Source organism: Hemiscyllium ocellatum, chromosome 34, assembly GCF_020745735.1.
Source record: "Hemiscyllium ocellatum isolate sHemOce1 chromosome 34, sHemOce1.pat.X.cur, whole genome shotgun sequence".
Lineage (NCBI taxonomy): Eukaryota > Metazoa > Chordata > Chondrichthyes > Orectolobiformes > Hemiscylliidae > Hemiscyllium > Hemiscyllium ocellatum.
Genome location: NC_083434.1, coordinates 32,590,666 through 32,614,301, shown reverse-complemented (window position 1 = coordinate 32,614,301; position 23,636 = coordinate 32,590,666). Strand labels below are relative to the sequence as shown.

The 23,636-nt window shown below is 42.2% G+C and overlaps 1 protein-coding gene across 1 annotated transcript in view; it reads right to left on the bottom strand.

Moving 5' to 3' along the window:
• tert (telomerase reverse transcriptase) overlaps nt 1-23,636 on the bottom strand; it is a 57,612-nt gene continuing 33,976 nt past the window's right edge. The window contains exons 12-17 of the mRNA XM_060849908.1: nt 21,588-21,714; nt 18,749-18,810; nt 10,829-10,953; nt 9,597-9,734; nt 1,266-1,379; nt 1-33 (exon numbers count right to left, since the gene is read on the bottom strand). Of these exons, the coding sequence (XP_060705891.1) occupies nt 1,276-1,379; nt 9,597-9,734; nt 10,829-10,953; nt 18,749-18,810; nt 21,588-21,714 (556 nt within the window). The 3' untranslated portion in view covers nt 1-33; nt 1,266-1,275. The remainder of the gene's footprint in view (nt 34-1,265; nt 1,380-9,596; nt 9,735-10,828; nt 10,954-18,748; nt 18,811-21,587; nt 21,715-23,636) is intronic.

Here is a 23,636-nt window from a genome sequence, read left to right as displayed (position 1 = left end):
TCCACTTTCAGCATTTCCATATGTCAGTATTTCCTAGTAATGGGAATGAGAAAAAGCGGGTATGAAGTATTGAAAAAGTAAATGCGTATTTCGTGAATCAACACTTCAGCAACATGTCAGTCGAGCAATTTTTGTTGCTTTCTAATACAATGCATATTGGAGAGGAGCATCAGATGCACAGGGGACTGGGAGATACAAAGGGAAGAAACAGTGGGTCAGAAATTAGCGGGATCAGACAGTAGAGGGAGAATCACTGGATGGAGCAGGATGGATTAGGAGCCAATGGGCGTTAAAAAGATGGAGCATGCTAAAACCCGTTGGTCAGCTGGAGGTATGAATCACCACATGGATTACAATACAGTGACAACAAAAGGGACATGAAAGAGAGGGAAATGAAAAAGTGTGATTGCAATGTATTGGGGAAATATAGGGAAGCAAAAAAGGAATAAAAAATGAATGTTGGTGACTATGACATTACCACTGATTGTTATTAAAGCCCATCTGGTTCACTAATGGGAAGGAAATCTGCCGTCCTCTCCTGGTCTGGCCTACACGTGACTCCAGGCCCAAAGCAATGTGGTAGACTCTTACCCACTCTCTGAAATGACCTAACAAACTACTCCATTCAAGGATAATTAGGAATGGGTAACAAATACCAACCTTGCCAGGAGACAGCCATATCACACATGGAAATTAATAATTTTTTTAAAAATGGGATTGTTGACTTTATAAACAGAAATATTGAGATCAAAAGCAGAGATGTTATAAAATACTTTTTTTAAAAAATTAGGTGTCAGCTGTGTCCAAATGTGGGCACCACTTTTCAGAAAAATATCAAAGTTTTGGGAAGGGAGAAGATGCTAAGACATTGTCTTTCTCAAGCAAAGAAAAGTCTATGGAGATTTTAATAGGAGGTGTTTAAAACTATGAAAGCTTATGACAGAGTAAATTATGATCCAATGTTTGCAGTGGTGGAGTTATGTATAGCGAACCCAGAGTTTGTTTCATTTGTTAGAGAACTAGAAGTATGAAGAGTTGTATCATATTTAAATAATTAGAATGCACCTGAAAAACACTCAATATCAATGTTTCAGAAGGAAATTGGATAAACACTCAGAGGGAGCAAGTGAGAGCTGGAACAAGGGAGAGTGACTAATTGAACAATTTTTGCCAAGAGCTAATGCAGGCATGCAGGGCTAAAGCTGCTGTACTCTGTGGCATTACCACTCAGATTAGAGACAAATGAACATTCTGATGCTGTTTACCAGTTTCACTTCAATTCAAGATGGCTGCAAAATCTTGATGAAGAGCTGGGTGGGTTATAGACTGCAGCAGCTGGACGGTGTCGGGAGGGAGAATTTGCTGCAACTTAGCCCGGCCTTAAAGTGAAAACAAGACATTTAAAATATGCTTCTGTCCCAACCCCCATCAAAATGCATCACTTGCAATGCCCTTCACTAAATGGCATCTGCCATCTGTCTGCCCATTTCACCTTGGCCTGGAGCGTAATACTAATCTCCTCACAGCTCACTCTTCCAAGCTTTATGCCATCTGGTAATCCTTACAATGTCCTTGTATATTCAATCGTAGTTATTGAGATGGAAAAAGAACAGCCATGATCTGAGTACCTGTGCTAGACCTTTGAGGAATACCAATGCGCACGCTCCTCTAGTCTGGGAAACTTCACATCCAAGCTGTTCCTTGCCTTCTACAGAATTCAACCTTTCGGACATTCTGATATTCCTGACATGCAGCTTTACCAAACCCCTTACGAACATTCACCCACATCATCCGCATTAAGCCTCCCTCTTGCCTGGTCAGAAATCTCAATCGGATTCATTAAATATCATTTCCCTTTAAAAGAAAATCACACTGGTATTCTTTAAATTCATCAACACTCATCCACATGGCTCTTAATTCTGTTCTGAATTATTGTTTCTCAAAGTCTCCCTACCACTTTCATTAAACTAAGTGACCTCCAGGAGCAGGACTTATCCTTAAAATCCTTCCTGATCAAGGATGTAGCTTCTACAATTCACCAATCCTCCCCAAATCTAACTCCACAATGTGAATCTTTACTTCCTTTGGCACCTGTACTGGCATCAACATGATATAACCTAGCCTGTCTACAACATCTTTATCAATTTTCAGCCTATCCAATATCTCAACAACTCCTCTTCGATAATGTCCTCTTCTCTGGATGCAAACTCCTCACTTTGTACCTTGATCACACCACTGCTTTCATGTGTAGGGCTGCAACTGGCTCCACCCTACCTCTCACTATTCTTCTAATATTTTTGATTCCCTTTTCACGTTGGGGTGGTGGATTGGTTTAGATCAGTCGGCTAGACAGTTGGTTTGTGATAGAGAGTGACACCAACAGTTATGGGGATTCATTTCCCGGTATGACTACCATGAAGGATTCTTGTTCTCAATCTCTCCCCTCACCTGAGACAGTGTCTGTCAGGTCAAACCACCACCTGCTGTCTCTTTCTACTGAGAGAGCAACCCTACGATCTGGTAAGACTATGCTGACTTTATTGACACACAACTGTTCTGGTCAGGCTAACATATGAATGAAAAAGTCAAACCTGCGTACCTTGAACAGGAGCTTCTTTAAGGTGGAAATATTAGGAACCACACTCCAAAAGAATGTTAGCAAATGACAGTCATTACAATGTCTATCTTGAGGTAGGTAAGTACAGTATCGAGAATGACAAAACATTTTAAATTCACTAACAACAGATCTATCAGAGGGGCTATGTATAAGGAGGTAATGGGGTATGGATATTACTTTCGCACTCTACCCATTTGCCCAAAAGAGAATTTTTAGCTTATGCTACTCTTCCCAGTAATAGGCACACCCAAAGCCACACCAAGGCTCTGATGAAGTACGAAATTTGTCCTCAGTGCAGTATCAACTCTCTTGGTTTATGACTGCGTTGCTTTATTGGCTGGGAGTTAACCTTCTCTCTACCCCCCCCACCCCGACAAGCCATGACACAATGTGCATTGCCCATCCCCAAGTGAAGAGTGGTTTGATGTCTCAAGGGGCACAAATGGTCCAACAGCGGGGGAGGGGTGCCCGGAGAAATGCCGCCGCTGGGTTAATGCCAGCGGTGACTGTCTCCGGATGTCAGATTCTAGCCACAGTGTCAGGACTCGAGGCAGCCTTGGGGATGTACTCCTGGGAGAGTGGTGACGGCCAGTGATAAATTGTAAGAGAAAAAACCCCAAAAATTTACAGAGCACATAGAAGCTGTTCAACCCATTGTCTCTCACTCCAGCCAAAAACAGAGCAATTCAGGCCCATTCCACTCTCCAGCTCTGCTTGGTTAGAGTACTTCAGCTGCACTTACTTTTGAAATGATAATCTACCACCTTTTCAGTTACTGAACTTCAGACACCCACTACCCTCCGAGTCTAAATATTTCTAACCCTCCCCCAATTTTCTGTTTATTCCTTTCAAGCATTGCTTCCTGGGGCAGTGGCCTGTGTGCTGACTGAAATAGGTCCATCCTATACGCACACTCATCTGATTTTATGCTTCAATTAACTCTCCCCTCAGTTTCTTCTGTTTTGAAGACAGCAATCCCAGACTATCCAAACTTTCTTTCTAGCTCGTGTTCTTCTCTACTCTTGGCAACATTCTTGGAAGTTTCCTCTGCACCCTCTCTTAGTAGGATCACATCCTCCTTGTAATGTGGTGACCAGGATTGCTTGCAGCTCTCCAATACTGGCTTAATTTTTTTGTTAAAATAGCTCCAGTATCACCTCCCAGTCTCGGGACATCACTTCACTCTTTTGTCCTACCACCTTTGGCGATATGTGGATGCGTTCCCTAAAGTACCTCTGTCAATACTTCCCTGCATCCTACTGTGGGTGGATAAGGTGGTCAAGAAGGCATACAGCGTGCTTGGCTTCAATGGCTGGGTCATCAAATATAAAAATTGACAAGTTATGTTACAGCTGTACAAAACCTTAGTTGGGTCACATTTGGAATACTGCATGTAGTTCTGGTCGCTACATTATCAGAAGGACGTAGAAGGTGAGGAGAAGGTTTACCAGGATGTTTCCTGGTCTGGAGGGTTTTAGATACGGGGAGAGGTTTGATAAACCTTGGATTGTTTTTACTGGAAAGGTGAAGGCTCAGGGGTGACCTGAAAGAGGTCTACAAAACTGTGAGAGGCATAGATAGGGTGGATAGACAGGGGCTTTTCCCCAGGGTGGAAAGGTGAACTACAAGAGGGCACAGGTTCAAGGTGAGAGGGGGAAGGTTTAAGGGAAAGGTGCAAGGAAAATGTTTCACCCAGAGGATGGTGGATGCTCTGGGACACACTGCCAATGGTGGTGGTGGAAGCAGGCACGTTAACAACGTTTAACATATATTTTGATTGACACATGAATGGGAGGTGAACAGTGGGATAGAAACCACACATGGGCAGTATGTAATGGGTTTAAATAAGGATTAGAATCAACACAGGCTTGGTGGGCCTGTTCCTTTGCTGTACTGAATTATATTTCTTGTGTACTCACTTGCCTTGCTTGTCCTGCCCAAAGTGTTCAGAATTGTCCTCTTGCTATGTTCCTGACTAGCTGCTCTGATCTTTACTTGTGGTCTACAGCTGTCTTTGACACCAGTAGCCACACTGTTCATATTTGGTATCATGCCTCATATGGTCTCAATCATGTCACCTACATTCAAGTCTAAATCCTTGACTGACCACAAAAACCCAGAGACAGTGTTGAGCCCGACAGAATCCATTGGGAGCAGATGTCAGGTCACAAAAAAAAAATCCATTGAGCATTCCCCTTTGCCTTCTGTCACTGAGCTTGCTACTACTTTACCCAACTGTGTCCAATTCTTCACATATAGTTATCAACGGAAAGCAGCCAGTTTTGGAGAGTTAGACTGTCCACCTCGTGCATCCAAATAGAAACTGTTAAGAATCCACAAGAATAGAATCGAATCCCCACAGTGTGGAAATAGGCCATTTGGCACACAAAGACCACACCGACCCTCCAAAGAGCATCCCACCCAGACCGACCCTCTTACCCTGTTCCTGTAACCCTGCATTTCTAACCTGGCCTGTATATCCCTGCACACTACAGGGCAATTTAACGTGGCCAATCCATCTAATCTGCAGATCTTTGGACTCAGGCAGGAAACCCATGCAGTACAAACTCCACACAGACTGCCGCCTCAGGCTGGAATTGAACCCGGGTCCCTGATGCTGTGAGGCTGCAGCGCTAACCACTGTGCCATCCCTAAGTATAGATCACAGACACTGCATAATGTGACTGTCTCTTCAGTAAAAACAGATGCCACCTGTATCCATTAATCATGGCATATTACATACGTGTGCACAGAGACAACATTCAAACACAGAACAGGATTAGGTCATGCACCCTGCTCCTCAAATCTGAACACCCACCTCCTCCTGGTAACCTTTCACCCCCTTGCTTAGCAACCCTCTCAAAAATATTCAAGGACACTGCTTGCACCACCTTTTTAGGACAATATAAAGAGTTCCAAAGACTCATGACTCTCAGAGATAAAATATTGTTCCTCATCTCTGTCCTAAATGGGCAACCCCTGATATTTAAGCAGTGGCCCCTAGTTCCAGATTTTTCCACAACAGTTTGCGAAAAGGAAGCATCCTCTCCACGCCCACCCAGTTAAGGTGTCTCAGGATCTTATTTGTTTCAACTATGTCATCTCTTCCTCTGCTAAACTCCAGTGGATCTAGATTAGAGTGGTGCTGGAAAAGCACAGCAGGTCAGGCAGCATCCAAGGGGCAGGAAAATCAACATTTCAGGCAAAGGCCTTCATCAGGAATGATTTCCCTGCTCCTCGAATGCTGACTGACCTGTTGTGCTTTTCCAGCACCATTCTAATCTTAACTCTAATCCCAAGCATCTGCAGTACCGACTACTGTCCAGTGGATCTAAACCTAGCCTGTCCAACCGCTCCTCAAAAGAACAACCCAGCCATTCATCTAGTGAACCTTCTCTGAACTATTTCCTGTGCATTTACAACCTCTCTTAAATAAGACCGACACTGTGCACAGTAAAGTCATGACAGTCCCAGAGGATTGTATTCTCATTAGAGAGATATGACTGTTGGCAGTTTAACCTGAGGGTCACCACGGCTCATTTAGGGGCAAAGTTAACAAGGTGGGGTCTTCACATTACCTCAGTGGGTGTAGGAATTGAACTGACACTGTAGCTGTCACTCTGCATCGCAAAGCAGCCATCCAGCCAACTAAGCTAACCAACCCAGGACTCTTGATGTGGTGTAGAAACTGTAAGAGTGTACCATGTGTGGTGTAAAAGGCTGGCTCCAAATGTTGCTCACTCTATTCTCTTTTAATCAGCAGCAGCACTGTAGGAAGGTACCGCAACATCCATTTTCAAGGTTACTGATTGCTGCAAAGGTAGAACTTCTTACACATCTCTCAGCGTTAACTTTTGAACAAAGAACAAAGAAAATTACAATACAAGAACAGGTCCTTTGGCCCTCCACGCCTGCACTGATTCCGATTCTCTATCTAAACCTGTCACCTATTTCCTAAGGATCTGTATCCCTGTACTCCCTGCCCATTCATGTATCTATCTAAATACATCTTAAAAGATGCTATCGTGCCCACCTCTACCACCTCGCGTTCCAGGCACCCACCACTCTGCATAAAGAACCTTCCAGACATATCTCCCCTAAACCTTTCCCCTCTCACCTTAAACTCATGCCATCTAGTAATTGAGACCCCACTCTGGGAAAAAGCTTCTTGCTATCCACCCTGTCTCTCCTGATGAAGGGCTTTTGCCCGAAACGTTGATTCTCCGGCTCCTCGGATACTGCCTGGCCTGCTGTGCTTTCCTAGCACCATCCTCTTGACTCTGATCTCCAGCATCTGCAATCCTCACTTTCTCCTCCCTGTCTATACCTCTCATGGTTTTGTAGACCTCAATCAGGTCCCCTCTCAACCTCCACCTTTCTAATGAAAATAATCCTAAACTACTCAACCTCTCTGCATAGCTATTCCCCTCAAAGAGCAAAGAAAAAAAGGGATTAAATCCTAAAAAAAAATAAAATGCATGATCAAAACAGGAAAACAAATTTGTCAGTTTGATGAAGAGGTTAAATATGTAGTTAGGACAGAGAAACAAACAAAAGAATGAAGACAGCAACGAAGAGCATACAATGCTTCTTTGTAAGATGAAGGCTTGCTGGAGGTTTTCAGCCAGTTAATTTGTGGAAATTTCCAGCCCTGTATTGAGACCGCACTTGTTATTGGAGAAGGAAGTACACAGAGAAATGTTTAACTGAACTGATGTCACAAAAAAGGAAATTAGGTGCTATCTCACCTCCTCAGTAAGTAAACTCTCAAACATCTTTACTGAATTAAATGCAGCAAAATGAAGCTTTAATTGTCAGTGGAAACAGAGCATTTAATACTAATGATAAGTAAACATCAGTCTCAATACATGTACAACAGACTGGATTAAGAGTTGAGATAGCAACCTCCTGACGAAGGGCTTATGCCTGAAATGTCAACTCTCCTGCTCCTTGGATACTCCCTGACCTGCTGCGCTTTTCCAGCAACACACTCTCAACTCTGATCTCCAGCATCTGCAGTCCTCACTTTCTCTCATCAGTCTCAATATGCGTAAACAGACTGGATTAAAGGTTGAGATAGCAACTTCTCTACAAACACAATAGGTTGGGTTTCATTAGATACATCAATACTTTTTAATCCTTCTGTGGGCCAGTATTTTGTGCCCATCATCAGATGCCATCCAGAAGGTGGTACTGAACCACCCTTGTGAACCAGTCAAACTCATCTGGTGATCTGCCTACACAGAAGAGCCATTATAGAAACCATTGACACTGTACGTCTCCTGTACCTGACTCTCTCACTGCCTTCCCTTACCATCCCTCTATCTAGTGAATCCACTTCAAAGACATTTTAAAAACAGCTAGAGAAACAAGGGAACTTCATCCTGCACATCAAACTTTGCACTGACAGTTTATACTCAGATAAAGCCCTTCCTTTTCTCAATACTCAGGCACTGTGAACCACTGCTTTTCAGTTTGATTTTAAAATGTGGGGCATCTAAACTTCCAAGTCATTTTTAAAGGGGTGAGCCATTTGGCACATGCTCTCATCCAGATAACTACAACATAGCTCCAGTCACCAGTCTCTGCCTCAGCTTCCAATCCCCTTGGCAAATGGTGTGTGTGCGCAGTGTATGTGTGTATGGTGTGTGTGTTTGTGCACGCGTGCATGGTCTCTTTGCAAGTGTGCCTCTGTGTGCATATGTGTGTTTGTGTGTGTGTGTGTGTGCACACGCAGATGTAAGTGTGTGTGAATGCATACATGTGTGTGTTTGCGTGTTATGGACTTTAGGCTCGGTTCAGCAGTGAGTGGGATATTTATTTATGCTCACATTTGGCAGTCCAGCCTGTGGGATTACAGCAACCTACAGAGACAAGATAGAAGCCAGACTTCCCTCCAACCCAGCAGCCACCTGCTCTCCATCTCCTGCCAACGTGTGGACCCTGCCCCTGTTTTGATGTTCTGTCCTTGTCAACTTGAGGGGCATTTTTGAAGTTTCTGCCACTCCCATATCCTCCAAAAAATACCTTTTTAGCTGGAAAACACTTTGCCTAGTTCAATGGTCATGAAAACCACCATTATAATAAATACAGGCTTCCTTTCTTTCACACAGAATTGACTATTTATGGACACACCAGTCTATTATAATTTTATAAACTTTTAACAGTTGAACTTTGGGGTTACATATTCACAACTTTCTGATTTATCTTGCTCTCTCTACTAAGCTTCACAAATCTAGGCTGTGTTTAAAATTCTGGAAACTTCCCACTCACCCCAAGTGTTTAAAGACTCTCACAGCCTTCCTTTGGCACGCAAGATGCTAACACTGTGATGAATCCAGTGAAAAGCAATTTAGAAAGAGAATTTAAAAACAGGTCTAAAAGAAAACCGCACACAAGGAACAAATGATTCAGGAGATGCACTTCATGTTTTATTTTGTATGCCAAGATTGACTACACAACTCGGTCATATCTCTAGTGCTTATTAGTTTTATTATATGGCCTTTCTCAATTACTCTCTATCTGCCCTATTAGTTTCAAACAAGGCAGCCTGTAGTATTTAATGGATTTCCGATGTCAGACAGACATTTTGTAAATAATACTGCGCGCACACACTGCTTTCACCCAGGAGTGTCTCATTTAGTGCGAAACTTGATCATTTAGATCATGCCCATCATATTTTCCAAACGACAGCTGAGAAATACTATGCAAAGGCAATCTGCTGCCTAAACAGTCAGTGTGAATGCTTCATCAAATAATACTTATAGATCGGCTAGCTCAGTTGGGTGGATGGCTAGTTTTACACAGAGTGACACTACACTGGCAGGGCGGAGATATGATGAAGGACTCTCATTTTCAACCTCTCCCTTTGCCTGAAGTGCGTTGACCCTCAGGTTAAACCACTACCAGTTGTCGCTATTTCTCTAAAGAGTGCAGCCCCATGGTCCAGTTGGACTGTAGCAATTTCATCTTTACTTACAGCTTCTCAGAGGTCCTAGTAAACACTTGTAAACTGCCTTGTGATTGGACAATTTCACGGTGAAAGCTTGGTAGCAAAGCCAATGGGCAGCTTCGTAAGGAAAAGGACCAGCAGCATCTCTGAATCCTAGAGATATCCCTGGGAAAAAAAATTGTAGGTCACATAAATTCTAATAAAAACATCATTTATGTAAGTGATTTAGATGAGAACATGGTTTGTAAGTTTACAGAAGACACCAAAATTGGTGGCATAGTGGATAGATTAGATTATGTACAGTGTGGAAACAGGCCCTTTGGCCCAACAAGTCCACACCGACCCGCCAAAGCGCAACCCACCCATACCCCTACATTTACCCCTTACCTAACACTACGGGCAATTTAGCATGGCCAATTCACCTGACCCGCACATCTTTGGACTGTGGGAGGAAACCGGAGCACCAGGAGGAAACCCACGCAGACACGGGGAGAACGTGCAAACTCCACACAGTCAGTCGCCTGAGTCGGGAATTGAACCCGGGTCTCAGGCGCTGTGAGGCAGCAGTGCTAACCACTGTGCCACCGTGCCGCCCACTATAGTGAAGAAGCTTTTCGAAAATTACAAATGGATTTTGATTAAATGGGTAAATGGGCTGAAAAATGCCAGATGGAGTTTAACCTTGGTAATGTGAGGTACAGTAAACAGGGGTAGGGGCTCATACAATTAATGGGAGACCCCGGGTAGTGTCATAGAGCAGAGAGACCTAGGGGTTCAGGTACATAATTCTTTAAAGTTTGCATCACATGAAGAAGGATGATTAAAAAGACATTTAGCATACTTGCCGTCATTGCTCAGTCCTTTTCAGTCTAGGATTTGGCAAGTCATGTTGAGATTGTACATGACATTGGTGAGGCCTCTTCATAGAATCCCTACAAAGTGGAAGCAGGCCATTTGGCCCATCGAGTCCACACTGACCCTTCAAAGAGAATCCCAGCCAGACCCACCTCCCTCCAACCCTGCATTGCCCATGGTCAATTGACCTTCCCAGCACATCTTTGGCCTGTGAGAGGAAACCCATGGGGAGAATGTGCAAACTCCACACTTTGTCTGCCCAAACAGAGACGGCTTTTTAAAGTGCAGTGTGACACACAGTAACATATACTCTTCCCACATTAGGGAAAAACCGAGGATTCTGTGCTGGCCTACTTAACAGCCATCTCCCCACCTTCCACCATCACTGATGATTGAAGACTAACCTCGGTTTTTAGCTTTCAGTATGGAGTAGCAACAAATAGCCATATCAGAGATGACCTCAAGAAAGAACGAAGGGTTGTTTCTTACTCTTTGGCCAAATGGGAGTCGCAGAACACAAGCATGGAATCTGTAAACAATGAACATAATCATAGTGTGTTTCCTTTTCGCAACTTTCACTCATGAAAGAAAAATGGCTTTGATTCTTTTGACTATAGTTTACTATGCCACAGAGAGATCTCAATATATTAACTGATCATGGGACACGGGCAGCATTTATTGCCGCTCCATAACTGCCCTGGAGAAAGTGGTGGTGAGCTGCCTTCTCAAACTGCTGCAGTTCAATTGCTCAAGGAAAGTCCCAATGCTTTTGGGAGGCGGGGTGGGATTTGACTCATTGGTATTTAAGCGATGACAGCGATATGGTTCCAAGCCAGGGTGGAGAATGGTTTGGAGGGGAACTTGCATGTGGTGGTACTACCATGTATCTGTTGCCGTTGTCCTTCTTAGGTGATATCAGTTAAAATGTTTGGAAAAGTGCTGCCTCAGGAGCCTTGATAAGTCACTGCAGTGCATCATGTAGATGGTACACACCATCTACAACTGAGCATCAGTTGTAAAAAGGAATGAATATTGAACATGGTAGATGGGATGCCAATAAAGCAGGCTGTTTTGCTTTCTGGACTGTGCAAGACTTTGAGTTTTGTTGAAGGTGCACCCATCTAGGCATGAAGAGTAATCCATCACACTCCAAACTTGTGCCTTTGTAGACAACAGACAGGGAGAGGGGAGATTGGAATCCCTGGCTGTGGAATTCCTAGCCTCTGAGCTGAGCATACACCACATTCTGGAGCAGAGATTCCCAATTCCATAGATTCCCAACTCGCCACCATTAAAGGCATATAAATGGTCATTGCATAAGCATATGGACGATAATGGAATAGTGTAGGTTAGATGGGCTTTAGATTGGTTTCACAGGTCAGCACAACATCAACGGGGAGGAGGGGCTTGTACTGCACTATAATGTTCTGTTTTTTGAGAGAAGTAATTTCTCTTTACGTCTGCTTTAAATCTGATACCCCCAATTCTAAAACTATGGCTTCTGATTCTACATTGCCCCACATGTGGAAATATTCTCTCTAGGTCTACTTTGTCAATTCTTTTTAGCATCGGATATCCCTCAAATAGACTTCAAGCAGTAACTCACATGGCGTTGATGGTGCAAAATTCAGCATTGGTAATGTCACTGAATGTCAAGGTGAGAAGGTTAGAATCTCTCATTTGAGAAAGTCAATGCCTGGCGTAGACATTACTTATCATTTACCAGCCCAATTCCCGATGTTGTCTGCGGCTTGCGTTATAACGACACAAACTGTTTTGGTTTCTGTGCAGTCATGGATGCTAGTGAGCATTGTGCAATCAGAGAGCAATACATTTTCAATCTTCAGACAGAGGCAAGGTCACTGATAGCAGAGCCCAGGACACCGCCCTAAGGATCTCCTACTGTAACGTTTGACTTCCGATAATGCACAACCATGTTTGTTCAGAATGTATGACTCTGAAGTGCAACAGCTATTTTGGGTGCAAACATGAGCATTCAGTGCACAGTGGAATTCTGCAAACTGAACTAGACTTGTAGCAGCATGATAAATTTGTACAGCCAGTTAAAGGCAGACTTTGGTCTTTTATAGGACCTTTCAGATGCTTACAGAGGCCTTCATAATCAATTAATTACTTTTTGCAGCAATACTTAAGAAAATAATTTCCTGTTCCATTTAGATAACAGATGAGGATCAATAAAGCACTTCACAAAAACAATGGAGCTATACCATCAATGAATAAATTCCACCTGATTAATTGCAGGTGAAAGGCCCCCATTATCTATTGAGCATCAGAATGGTACACAATGTACATATCACCTCCCCTAGAAGGGGAATGAGGTTAACTGTGAAGTACAGAGGTGTTGTACTGCCACAGGACAACATCAGAAAGGCATTCTGTTGTCGCAATTACTTCTTCATTCCCCAGTGCAAGACGTTATCAGGGTCAAAGAGTCTTAGAACATCTATACTGAAAAAAAATCCGATTAAAGTCCCTCTCATTAACTTTGCAGAGGGAAGTTAAACTCCAGTAAACATTAATTGTGCTGTCAAATCTTGAGATCCAAGAACTAAGTGGAGGGTTTGTAACTCAGTCGGGTCATTAACTAAGATGCCATCTGCTCTCTCAGTTGGACAGGAAAGGTCCCAAGGCTTTTTTTGGGCGGGGTGGGGGCGGGATATTGTTGTTACAGTTTCCCACACTCCTAGTTAACGTAGATACCTCAACAGAGCTGAATGCTAGGCCAGTACTTACTGATCTATCAGAAGTAGTGTGTTTATCACATAAAGTATCTGTGTTTTTGTAACTGGTACCCATGTTAATGGAAACGTTCAGTATCATTGCTCCAATGTCTGCAGCTGGCCATAAGAAGTGTGAATGGTGCAACAATGCATATGAATAAAGTAAAACTCATGCTATAACAGAATCTAACCATTGACATTCAATGACAATACAATCACCGAATCCCCCACTGTCAACATCCTGGGGTTTAGCACTGACCAGGAGCTTAACTGGACCAGGCATATACAGGTGGTGGCTCCAAGAACAGAGAAGAGACTGGGAATTCTGCAATGTGTGAATCACCGTTTATCAATAATCTCTGCCTGGTTGTGCAGCTCCAATATTGAAGAAGCCCAACACCGTACAGGGCAAAGCAACCTGCTTTCTCTTCCTAAGAGAATTGTACGTGTTGCTATACCACAGAAACCAAAATGGTTCAAGAGGGTAGCTCTCCACCACCTACCCAGGGTAATCAGGATTGGGAAATAATTACTCGACATCCAACATTCCCTCTAATTATTTCCACTGCTGCCCACATGGGCCTCTGAGGTCCATGTGTGGCATTTGCTTCTGAAACCGGAAGTTGATAGTGGGAATGGCGTCAGTTTGTCAACTGATCTGTACAAAACTGCAACTAAACAGCTTAGAGGAAACATCATCCACATGCCATTTAAAAAAAACATTTCTTTGTACAGGCTGAAGGCAACAGAAAGAAGTCTTAAGGTGGATCGCAAAGCATCAAAAATATTTGGCCTACTTTGTTTTCAGTGATTTCCCATCAGTGGCTAGTATTAGAATGCAAATTTAGCCAGTTGTTCACTAGAATACAAGATTTGACTGAGTAAGACTGACATGACTGGTTTTGTTTTTCGCAAAATAAATAAACAAGTTAACTTATGATACAGCTTTTTAAAGTAAAACAAATTAATTAGCAGGTTGGCATAACTAATCAATTGTGCTTGTATTGTTTTCTTCTCAGACATGTGAATTAAGATCCAATTGTAGCAAAGTATTCCTTTACACAAAAGGCCTACCTAGCCACAGAAGTGTGCCTATTATGCAGTAAGGAAGTGTTTATACTTTATGAATGTTTACACCCAATGGAGGAAAGACTTTGTTTACAATGTCTGTTTAACAAAACAACCCTCACCAAAGTCCTGCTCCTCCAACTCACTGGCAACCTATCCAATCGACACATTGATTTTACAAAATCAGAGTCTGAAAAATGTTGCAAGTCAATCTTGATACAACTAAAAAACTGTGAACGCCCATGAAAATTGTAAAATCAATGAAAAACCGTATGATGAGTCCTTAGTGAATTTGATGCTGTTTGAGTAATGTGCTATTTCTGGTGTCATTCTAAACATTAACAAAGTTCAAGTGAATTATCAGGGAAGCTATCAAGGCTGTTAAATTGTTAACCATTAATATGTTTTTTTTTATAGGGTTATAAAATGTTAATCAACAACACACTCACTGCTATAGACTAAAATGTTAACTAACTGGTCATAGCACTAGGATCAAAGTCAACTTTATTTGATATGAGGCCAATGTTGTGAGTTCTACCATCCACATCTCCTGGTTCCTTAGAGGTTGAATGATCTAGTAGGTATGTGAGGGCAGATTCCCTCTGGTCTAATGTAGAGTGTTGTCCTGTAAACAAGTTGTAAAACTGTTGCAGAGATGCATTACACTGCAGGTTGTAAGAACAGGCTCTTTGTTACCACAGGACTGTTGGGAGGACATAGCACCAGGGTTGACTCACATGAGATCCTTTTTTACTCTCTTACCAAGTCAACATGACATTATTACAATGGCTGGTGCCAACTGTGCTCAATCAAGTATTAAACCTTTCAGATTCTTCCAGACACATATACAACATCTCTCCCCTCTCCACAAGACCCGAAGAAAAAAGAAGAGAATAGACCATTCAGCCCCTCAAGCCTGCTCCAGCATTCAATAGGATCATGGCTGATCGGAACATACCATCCCCACATCTCCAAGTGTGATCTTTTTTCCTGCTAACTTTTAGGATTATACATTCATTCCAGTGTTATGATGGTGTTAAAATGGAATATCAAATTTTAACTTCCACCATCTGATTGTTATGCCCGCGGTTTTTCAAGGGCTAAGCGAGGATGAAACATGAACCTGAATGGCTACAGTGTTCTAACTGAGGCAGACTTCAAGAGATCCACGTGGAACAAACAAAATCGTCCACCCTGAAATTGCCATTTTTATTTAAAGACGTCAAAACCAGACAACTGAGTCAGCATCAAGAAATTCTCGTTTTCTATTTTAATTCATAATTTTGGGAGCCTCAGATTGGAAGAATAGTGGAGCTATATTCAGGAATATAGACTGAACTATATTTCAACAGCTGTTTCTAAACAGCAGAGAGAAGAGAAAATAAATTTGTGACAACAAGGATTGGTACTCTCTCTCTCTTCCTACCTGTTCCTGTCATCATCTCAGAATTCAGTGAAAAAGGAAACAACCATTCATGAGAACTCAAAGAAATCAACAGATTCCACTATTACTGAGGATGCACGTCAATCACTAAACAACTGTGGTCCCAAATTAAGAATGGACTACATCAAGGATTTGAGGAACTGTTTATCCGAGTGACCTTTGTCTGTTCCAGGCAAGCTCCCTCTTAAACTTACTGCTTGTACAGGTGTTTGATTGGAAATTGCGTTTGATTAATTTGTTGGGAGTTCTTTGAGGATATTGTTAATAAAATTTATAAAGGGAAGTTGATGGATATTAAACAGAAAACAAAGAACTGCAAACACTGGAAATCCGAATCAATTGCTGGAGAAATTCAGCAGGTCTGGCAGCATCTGTGGAGAGAAAGCAGAGTTCACTCTTCATGTCAGGTGACCCTTCTTGAGAACTGAATGTAGCCAGGAAAAGAAAAAGAAATGGTCTGTCAACAGAAGTCAGAACTGAGGGAGGGTCACCAGACCCAAAACGTTAACTCTGATTTCTCTGCACAGATACTGCCAGACCTGCTGAGCTTTTCCAGCAACTTCTGTTTTTGCTTCTGATTTACAGCATCCGCAGTTCTTTTGGTTTTTATGTCGCCAGGAAAAGGTTGGTGTATACTCTGAAGATGGGAAGTGAGAATTCAGAGTTGTGAAATATGTATAGGTTTTCTAGTTTTTGGTGTTAATGAGTTGCATGCAGCATATTTCCGACTTCACTAGACCATGCAGTTGAATTTGTATAGCTTGAACAGTTTATCTTCAATAACCAGTGCCTGCTATCTGATAATGTTGTGATACTTACTCCTAAGTCTAAGCTTGTAATTCATGAAGGAGGGTCAGCTCACCATAATCTTTAGCCTGGATCATTTAGTTCCTTCAACAAAATTTGGATTTGTCTTGTACTGGAGACTGTCCAATCTCAGTTAACTCTTTGTGTGGAGAGTTGTTCAGTCTTTTGCTTTTCTGTGGTTATGTCCCACTTCAACATATTTTATAAGAGTGACCTAATGCTGTACACTAAAAGCATTTGGTTTAAGTAATTAGACACTGTTCACTCCGTGAGTTCTCTTTGCTTCGGTGTTGGCAAGGACTCGAAGTGTTCTAGCCACTGCATTGTCTTATCATGTGTATCTCTTGTGATTCTGTACTGTAAGAATTAAATGGCTTCTGAAAATCTCTTCAATGAAGTTTGATCTGTTTTCCCTTAGGATTAATTAGTATTGCTTTGGACCTTTGCTTTCCTCACCACTCGAAATCGGGTTTTGTCAAAAGTTATGTCTTCTTTGTACTGTAATAAATCTGACAAAGACTCATAAGCAATGCTCACAACAATTTCATCTATTATGAATTCTGACTTTGAATGAACATTATAGAATGTCTCCAGTAATTCATGGAAGGAATTAAAGATGTTATCTATGGGTACACCTGGATATGTATGTTTCTATTAAATGTTGCTTTTTCAAGACTTTTATTAATTCTGAAGTTAAAATAATTGTCAAAGGCTCTCAGTACCTCTTTGAACATGTCTTTTGCTTCTTTTACCCCTTAGAGAGCCATAACATAATCTGTCCCACTCCCAATTCTGTAGAGAAGTGTATTTACTTGTTCAGCTTCTGAATTATTATCAAGTTTAGATGGTAAATAATGATTTTTTTTCCCAGAATGCTCAATTTGCATTCTATTTGGTCCACTCTGAAATTAAACCTTATGGTCTAAATTATGTCTGCTGCCATTAATCCGTAACTATGTACTTCAACCTCTTTGAAAGGTTTTAATTCTTCAGTAATCGTGATTCTCCCATGCTGTGTTGCTGCTCTGGAAGGTTTCCCCACACTTTGCAGCTTTGGAAGAGAACTCTGCACGTCTTTTTCTTATTTGTCCACAGGATGTGTGCATTGTTGGTGTGGCTAGCAGTTATTACCCAGCATGCATTACACTAGGAAAGATGGCTGGAAGCTGCCTTCTTGAACTGCTGCTGTACCTTAAGTAAAAGTAAGCCCACAAAGCTGTAAGAAAAGGAATTCAAAGACTTGGACTCAGCTACATTCAAGAAACATTAACAGAGTTCCAGGTCAGGACAGTGTCTGGCTTAGGGTAGTATTAAAGACAAAAAATTCTGGAGAAACTCAGCAGGTCTGGCAGCATCTGTGCAGACAGAAGCACAGTTAGCACTTTGAGTCCAGTTTCAAAACAGAACAGTCCTGAAGAGGAAACACATCATACATCATGAATGGCATGGTGGAAAGGTCAATGAGGGCGCGCGGGAACTAATGGACAGTGAACAGGATGTGTGTGGGGAGGTGTGTAGAATGAACATTGAGGGTCTGTGGGGGGAATGGACAGTGAACGGGGTGTGTGTGGGGGCGGGGGGTGGAATGGACAGTGAAGGGGTGTCAGTGAGGTGGAAAGGTCAGTAAGGGCGTGTGGGAGGCTGGAATGGACAGTGAATGGTGTGAGGCAGGGGATAGAATGGACAGTGAGGGTGTGGAGCGGGGGTTAGATAGGATAGAAGCAGAGAGGGTGTTTCCACTCGGGCGGTGTGAAACTAGAACCAGGATGCATAACTTCAAAATAACCTCAGATCTGGGACTAAGTTGAGGAGGAACTCAGTGAATGTTTTAAGGCAAAGATAAATAGATTTTTGAACAGTTAAGAAATTAAGAGTTGTGGTGAGCGCGGGTAAGTGGAGCTAAGTCCATGAAAAGATCAGCCATGATTCCACACCTCCCCCATGATTTTAATAATGATCTTATTAAAACGGCAGAACTTGATAGGCTTGATAGGCCAGATGGCCTACGCTTGTACGGACTGGATCGTACACAGCATCCAAATCATTCTAACTTGGAAGCTCTTGGGTTGAGGAGCAGTGAATGGACATAATCCATTTTTAAAACTTTACAAAGACGTGAAAACAAACTTGAAACTCAGATATACTCAAGGCCATGTACAGTCTTTTTTTTAATCATCTAACATTCCAAATCATATGCCCCTTTGTGATGTGATGTTATAAACTACCCAAGAATAACAACTGATACACAAGTTTTTGGAAAGTACCTGTAAGCCTGGAGAAGGAATATCTTGTAGACGTTGATGGTAACTGTTCTCAGTGTACTAACCTGCAGAAATTATCAACATGTCTGATCATCAATTTTATATTTGTCTATACAATACACAATAGCCACCTCCCCCATCCCAAATCTGTAGCAACAATTTAAGGTATGTTAATCTCTGGGCAGATACACTATATAAAAAGTCAAAAAGAATATAACTAGGTTTGCTTTGCCTTACACAGCAGGAAGAAACTATCATCAGGTTCGTTTCTGCTAATAACGAAGTGCAGGTATACAATCCTTTATCCGAAATCCTTGAAGCCAGTTGTTTTTCAGATTTCAGAATAAATGACATTTTCACTGTGAAAGTTTTTCAAAATTACCAAACAGCAGACCCATGTGTGACAAGTACAAGCACTGAGACACAACTGATACCTGTGAGTGCTGGGCCAGGCCGACACATCACGTCTGAGTGATGTGGGTTGAGTGGGTGTGGAGTTGGGTCACTTTTTCGCACACCAAACAACCTTGTTATACAGAAAAAAAAACTTCACAATAAAAACTTCAGATTTCGGAACTTTCCGGATTTCAGAGAATGGATTGTGTACCTGTACAGAAAGCCAAAATGGTTTTACAATTGTGTTTTACCATTACATTAAATAATTATCTTGAAGTGATTTCAAATCAAAACATTTTAGCTACCCAACAGTTTGTAGCAGCAGTGCAGTGATGTACGTTTTCACTTGTGTGAAACCGGATTAACCAAAGGTTCTACTTTGGGCTTTTTTGACATTGTAACATCATAGATAAGCTGATGTGACAGTGAAGATCTCAGAAACCATTGCAGATCTCTCTGCGTGCAAGGTAGAACAAGTGAGCAGCTTAACTTGTGAAGAGGAATTTTGGACAAAAAAAATAATAAAGAAAGATAGGTCCTGATATCAAATTGCGGCAATCACTTTCAACTACAAACTCTTCTTATGAATTTCTCATCTCTCAACTCTTGTTACCTTTGAGAACAACACGGTGTAATCTTGCATATGGTTCATTAATTTTGTTGAAGTTACCAATTGCCCAACAAGCACATGTCTGACTGGATCTGTCAGATGGAAAGACTCAATCTTATTGCAGGTTGCAAGGCAATCTAATTTCACTGAAAACATTCATTTGAATGTTTGGACAGCAACATGAAGCATTTTACCACACATTCCCTATTTCCACAGTAACAGCGATCCAATCAGGAATCTCTGCCCTATGTTGGGCAGTGTCCAATTTGTTTAGACTCCAACCAGTGTACCTAGTTCTGAAAGCTGCCTACTCTCTGCCCTACAACAAAGTTCCCCAGCCCACTAACACTGTTAGAGCTTTGTCAGAAACCTCTCTTCCACCAGTCAGCAGCTGGGGCTCCACCTTCTCCACAAGCTTCCGATGTTCCTGGTCAAATTATGGATTGGTCCTTTGGCATCATCGCACTCTGCTGATAGACTGCACCTCCCTACAGATCAGGGCGAGTGGGGAGGGAAACCCCTTACGAGTGGCAGTGAAACTCCAGCGGGAAAACTCTCAGGTGACAGGGGAGAAAGCAGAAATTGGATGATGAACCGTGATCATATTAAAACAGCAGAGCAGGCTCAAAGGGTTGAATGGCCCACTTCCAGTTCCTACCTTCTTTGCATCACTGTCTGCAGCTCCAGCAATCTTTCAACCAACAGCCAGCCTGTTGCCAAGATGATGGTTGACCAGACAAAGCTATCATTGGCCCAGGTGCTGCTGTCAGGCTCCTTTGGGCCTGAGCTTCTCGAGACATTGATCTCTTCAAAAAAAAAAGTTCAGGGTTGGAGGGTTTGAGCTACAGAAAGAGGCTGAATAAGTTGGGGCTGTTTTTCCTGGAGCATCGGAGACTGAGGGGTGACCATACAGAGGTTTATAAAATCACAAGGGGCATGGTTAGGGTAAATAACCAAGGCCTTTTCCTTGGGATGGGGGAAGTCCAGAACTAGAGGGCATAGGTTTAGGGTGAGAGGGGAAAGACATAAAACTGACCTAAGGGGCAACCTTTTCACACAGAGGGTGCTGCGTGTATAGAATGAGCTGCCAGGGGAATGAGGGAGGCTGGTACAATTACAGCATTTAAAAGGCATCTGGATGGATATACGAATAGGAAGGTTTTACAGGTATATGGGCAAAATGCTGGCAAATGGGACTAGATTAGGTTAGGACATATGGTCAGCATGGATGAGTTGAACCAAAGGTTCTGTTTCTGTGCTGTACATCTGTATGACCCTACGATATGATGCCCTCCCAACTACTATCACCAGTGTTGTGGGTTTATCATGGAACTCGTGAATATGACATAACCAACAGCAGCTATAAATGCCAATTAGATCCTGAACAAACAGAGGAACCCAAATCACCTTCACACATCGGCCCTTTTACAACTGAAGCTTTGGAGAGAGAGGGATGATCCAAAACAGGGGTAGATGCACTTCAGGAATGAACAGGAAGCAAAGCTGCCTCCTAAGTTTTTGGGCCTAAACTCAATCGTTTGAGCAGCAAATAGGTAGGTCTCCAGCTGAATACTGAACTCTTTCTGTCTTACTCACGTGACCCACTATTGATGTTCATGGATGTGACAGATACAGAATTGAGAGTGTGTTGCTGGAAAAGCACAACAGATCAGGCAGCAGCTGAGGAGAAGGAAAATCAACGTTTCAGGCTGGAGCCCTTCATCAGATACAGAATCCACCAAGTCCTCAGCAAGTGCAATAGCAGGGAAGTGTGGCTCATGGGAAAAAGGGATTCACTTGTAATCTATACACTCTGTAAGGAACATCAGTGCTCACCTCCAGATCCAGGAACATGTGGTGACACTTCAACTTCAAGACAGCCAATAGCTTCCTCCTCAGATTCTTCCCAGCTTCCGAACTGCAGTTGAAGGTCATGCTTGACCTGATGGAGGTATTTGCATAGCTAAATATCAAAGAAATGAAATTACTTCCATAGCATAGAATACTGGCTATCATATAGTACAACAGACCTGGTGCCAGAAACTTTTACTATTTTCAATTCCTGGTAATCTTGCATAATTAAGTGATTTTTAGTTATTCTTGACTTTTTGAAAGTTAAATAACAAATTTTATTTCATTTTTTCCTCAACTAAAAGATTTTAATCCCAAAGAAAAATGCAAAAATGCCTTCTTCAACATGGAGCGGTCAGTAAAGCTCATATTTCTTTAGGTTAAAAGTTAAACACATTATTTTCATGACATTATGTTTTTGCTGGTTCAATATTTAATGGCTGTCTTTCATGGGATGATGGGAGACTTGTGATGGCTATTGGTTGCTGCTACAAGTTACCCCTTTTATTAGGACGTCCCACTGAAACCTTGCTCGACAACACCAGCAGGATGGTAGTGGCGGTCACCGGTACTACAGCTACCCAAGGCTCAGCCCAGAGATCCAGGCCGAGGTGAATGATAGTGAAAGGAGGATTTGCAGGAGAGAGGGGAAAGTGTACAGCCCACACAATTTGCAGGCTGCCTGCAAAATGAGGCGTATCACAAAATTCAAGAACCAGCCTTATTATTTTTCACACTGATGAGCCTCAGAGGATACCTTTTGAGGAGGAAGGCACCCGGGCAATTCACTCTGTACAACAACAACTTGCAGTTTAGATAGTGCCTTTGAAGTAGTGAAGAATCCCAAGTCGTTTTACAGGTGCATTACCAAGTGATTTCCCATTGAGCCACATAGAAACATGAAACCTGCAGCCGGCCATTTGACCCAGCAAGCGAACTTCACCACAAACTCATCTCAAAGGTAAGGAGGATGTGAAGAGATGGAGGGTCTTTGAGAGGACAAGTTTTTAAAAATTCATTCACAGGATGAGGTTATCACTAGGCCAACATTTATTGCCCATCCCTAACTGCCTGCAATTAACAGTCAGCCTATGGGTGCGGAATCACACATAAGGGTGGCAATTTCCTTCCCGAAAGGGCTTTAGTGAACTAGATGGGATTTTGTCGAGAGTCAATATTCATGGTCATCATTAGACCCTCAATTCCACATTTTTATTGAATTCAAATTCCACCACATGACATGGTGGGATTCAAACCAGGATCAACAGTCCAGCAACAATACCACTACGCCATCACTTCCCCAACAAGTGACAGAAATACTTCTGTTGAGGCACTAGGCAGCTGAATGTATGACTGTCAATGTAGCAGTGGATAACAGGGAAGAGTTAAGAAAGCAGAACGTGATATATCTCCTCCCACCAATTCCAAAAAAGAACTCTTTGATAAAATCCAAACGGCTCTTGAACAAAGCAGTTACTTTCACCTCTGAAGTATGGCCACTTTGCAGATGGAGGACTTGTACATCAGAACTCAAGAAATCAAGCTTAAATCAGCATAGAGCCTTTTAACCAAAGTCCTAGCATAGAGATAAGGGAAATCATTACCAGCACACTAACACAGCAATAGTTGACAAAGTAATCATTGTTTACACTGAGATGTCCTATTAAGTTTCAAGGATCATTCAGTTCTCCGTCTAGGCTAAACATTAAAAGGATATTGATAACACAAAGAGGTGAGACCACACAACCGTATGAGGCAAAGAGAAAACTGCCAGTTTTTACCAACTTTAAATTTTTTTTTGAGTATCTAGGAATATATGCTTTGTGAGATAACTCAGGGCTGTTTTGAAGTTTGTGGGGAAATCACTTCTCCAAAGCCTTATTCAATTAGGAGTGCTTTTCAGTAAGGAAGCAGGGATACTGAGTAAGACAACACGACACACCCGCTGTACAGCAAGGTGACAGCATGACACAGCATTGGAATGTGCAAATCTGTCCCCTCCCACATTAGCAGGAAGCTTCTTGTGACCCTGAG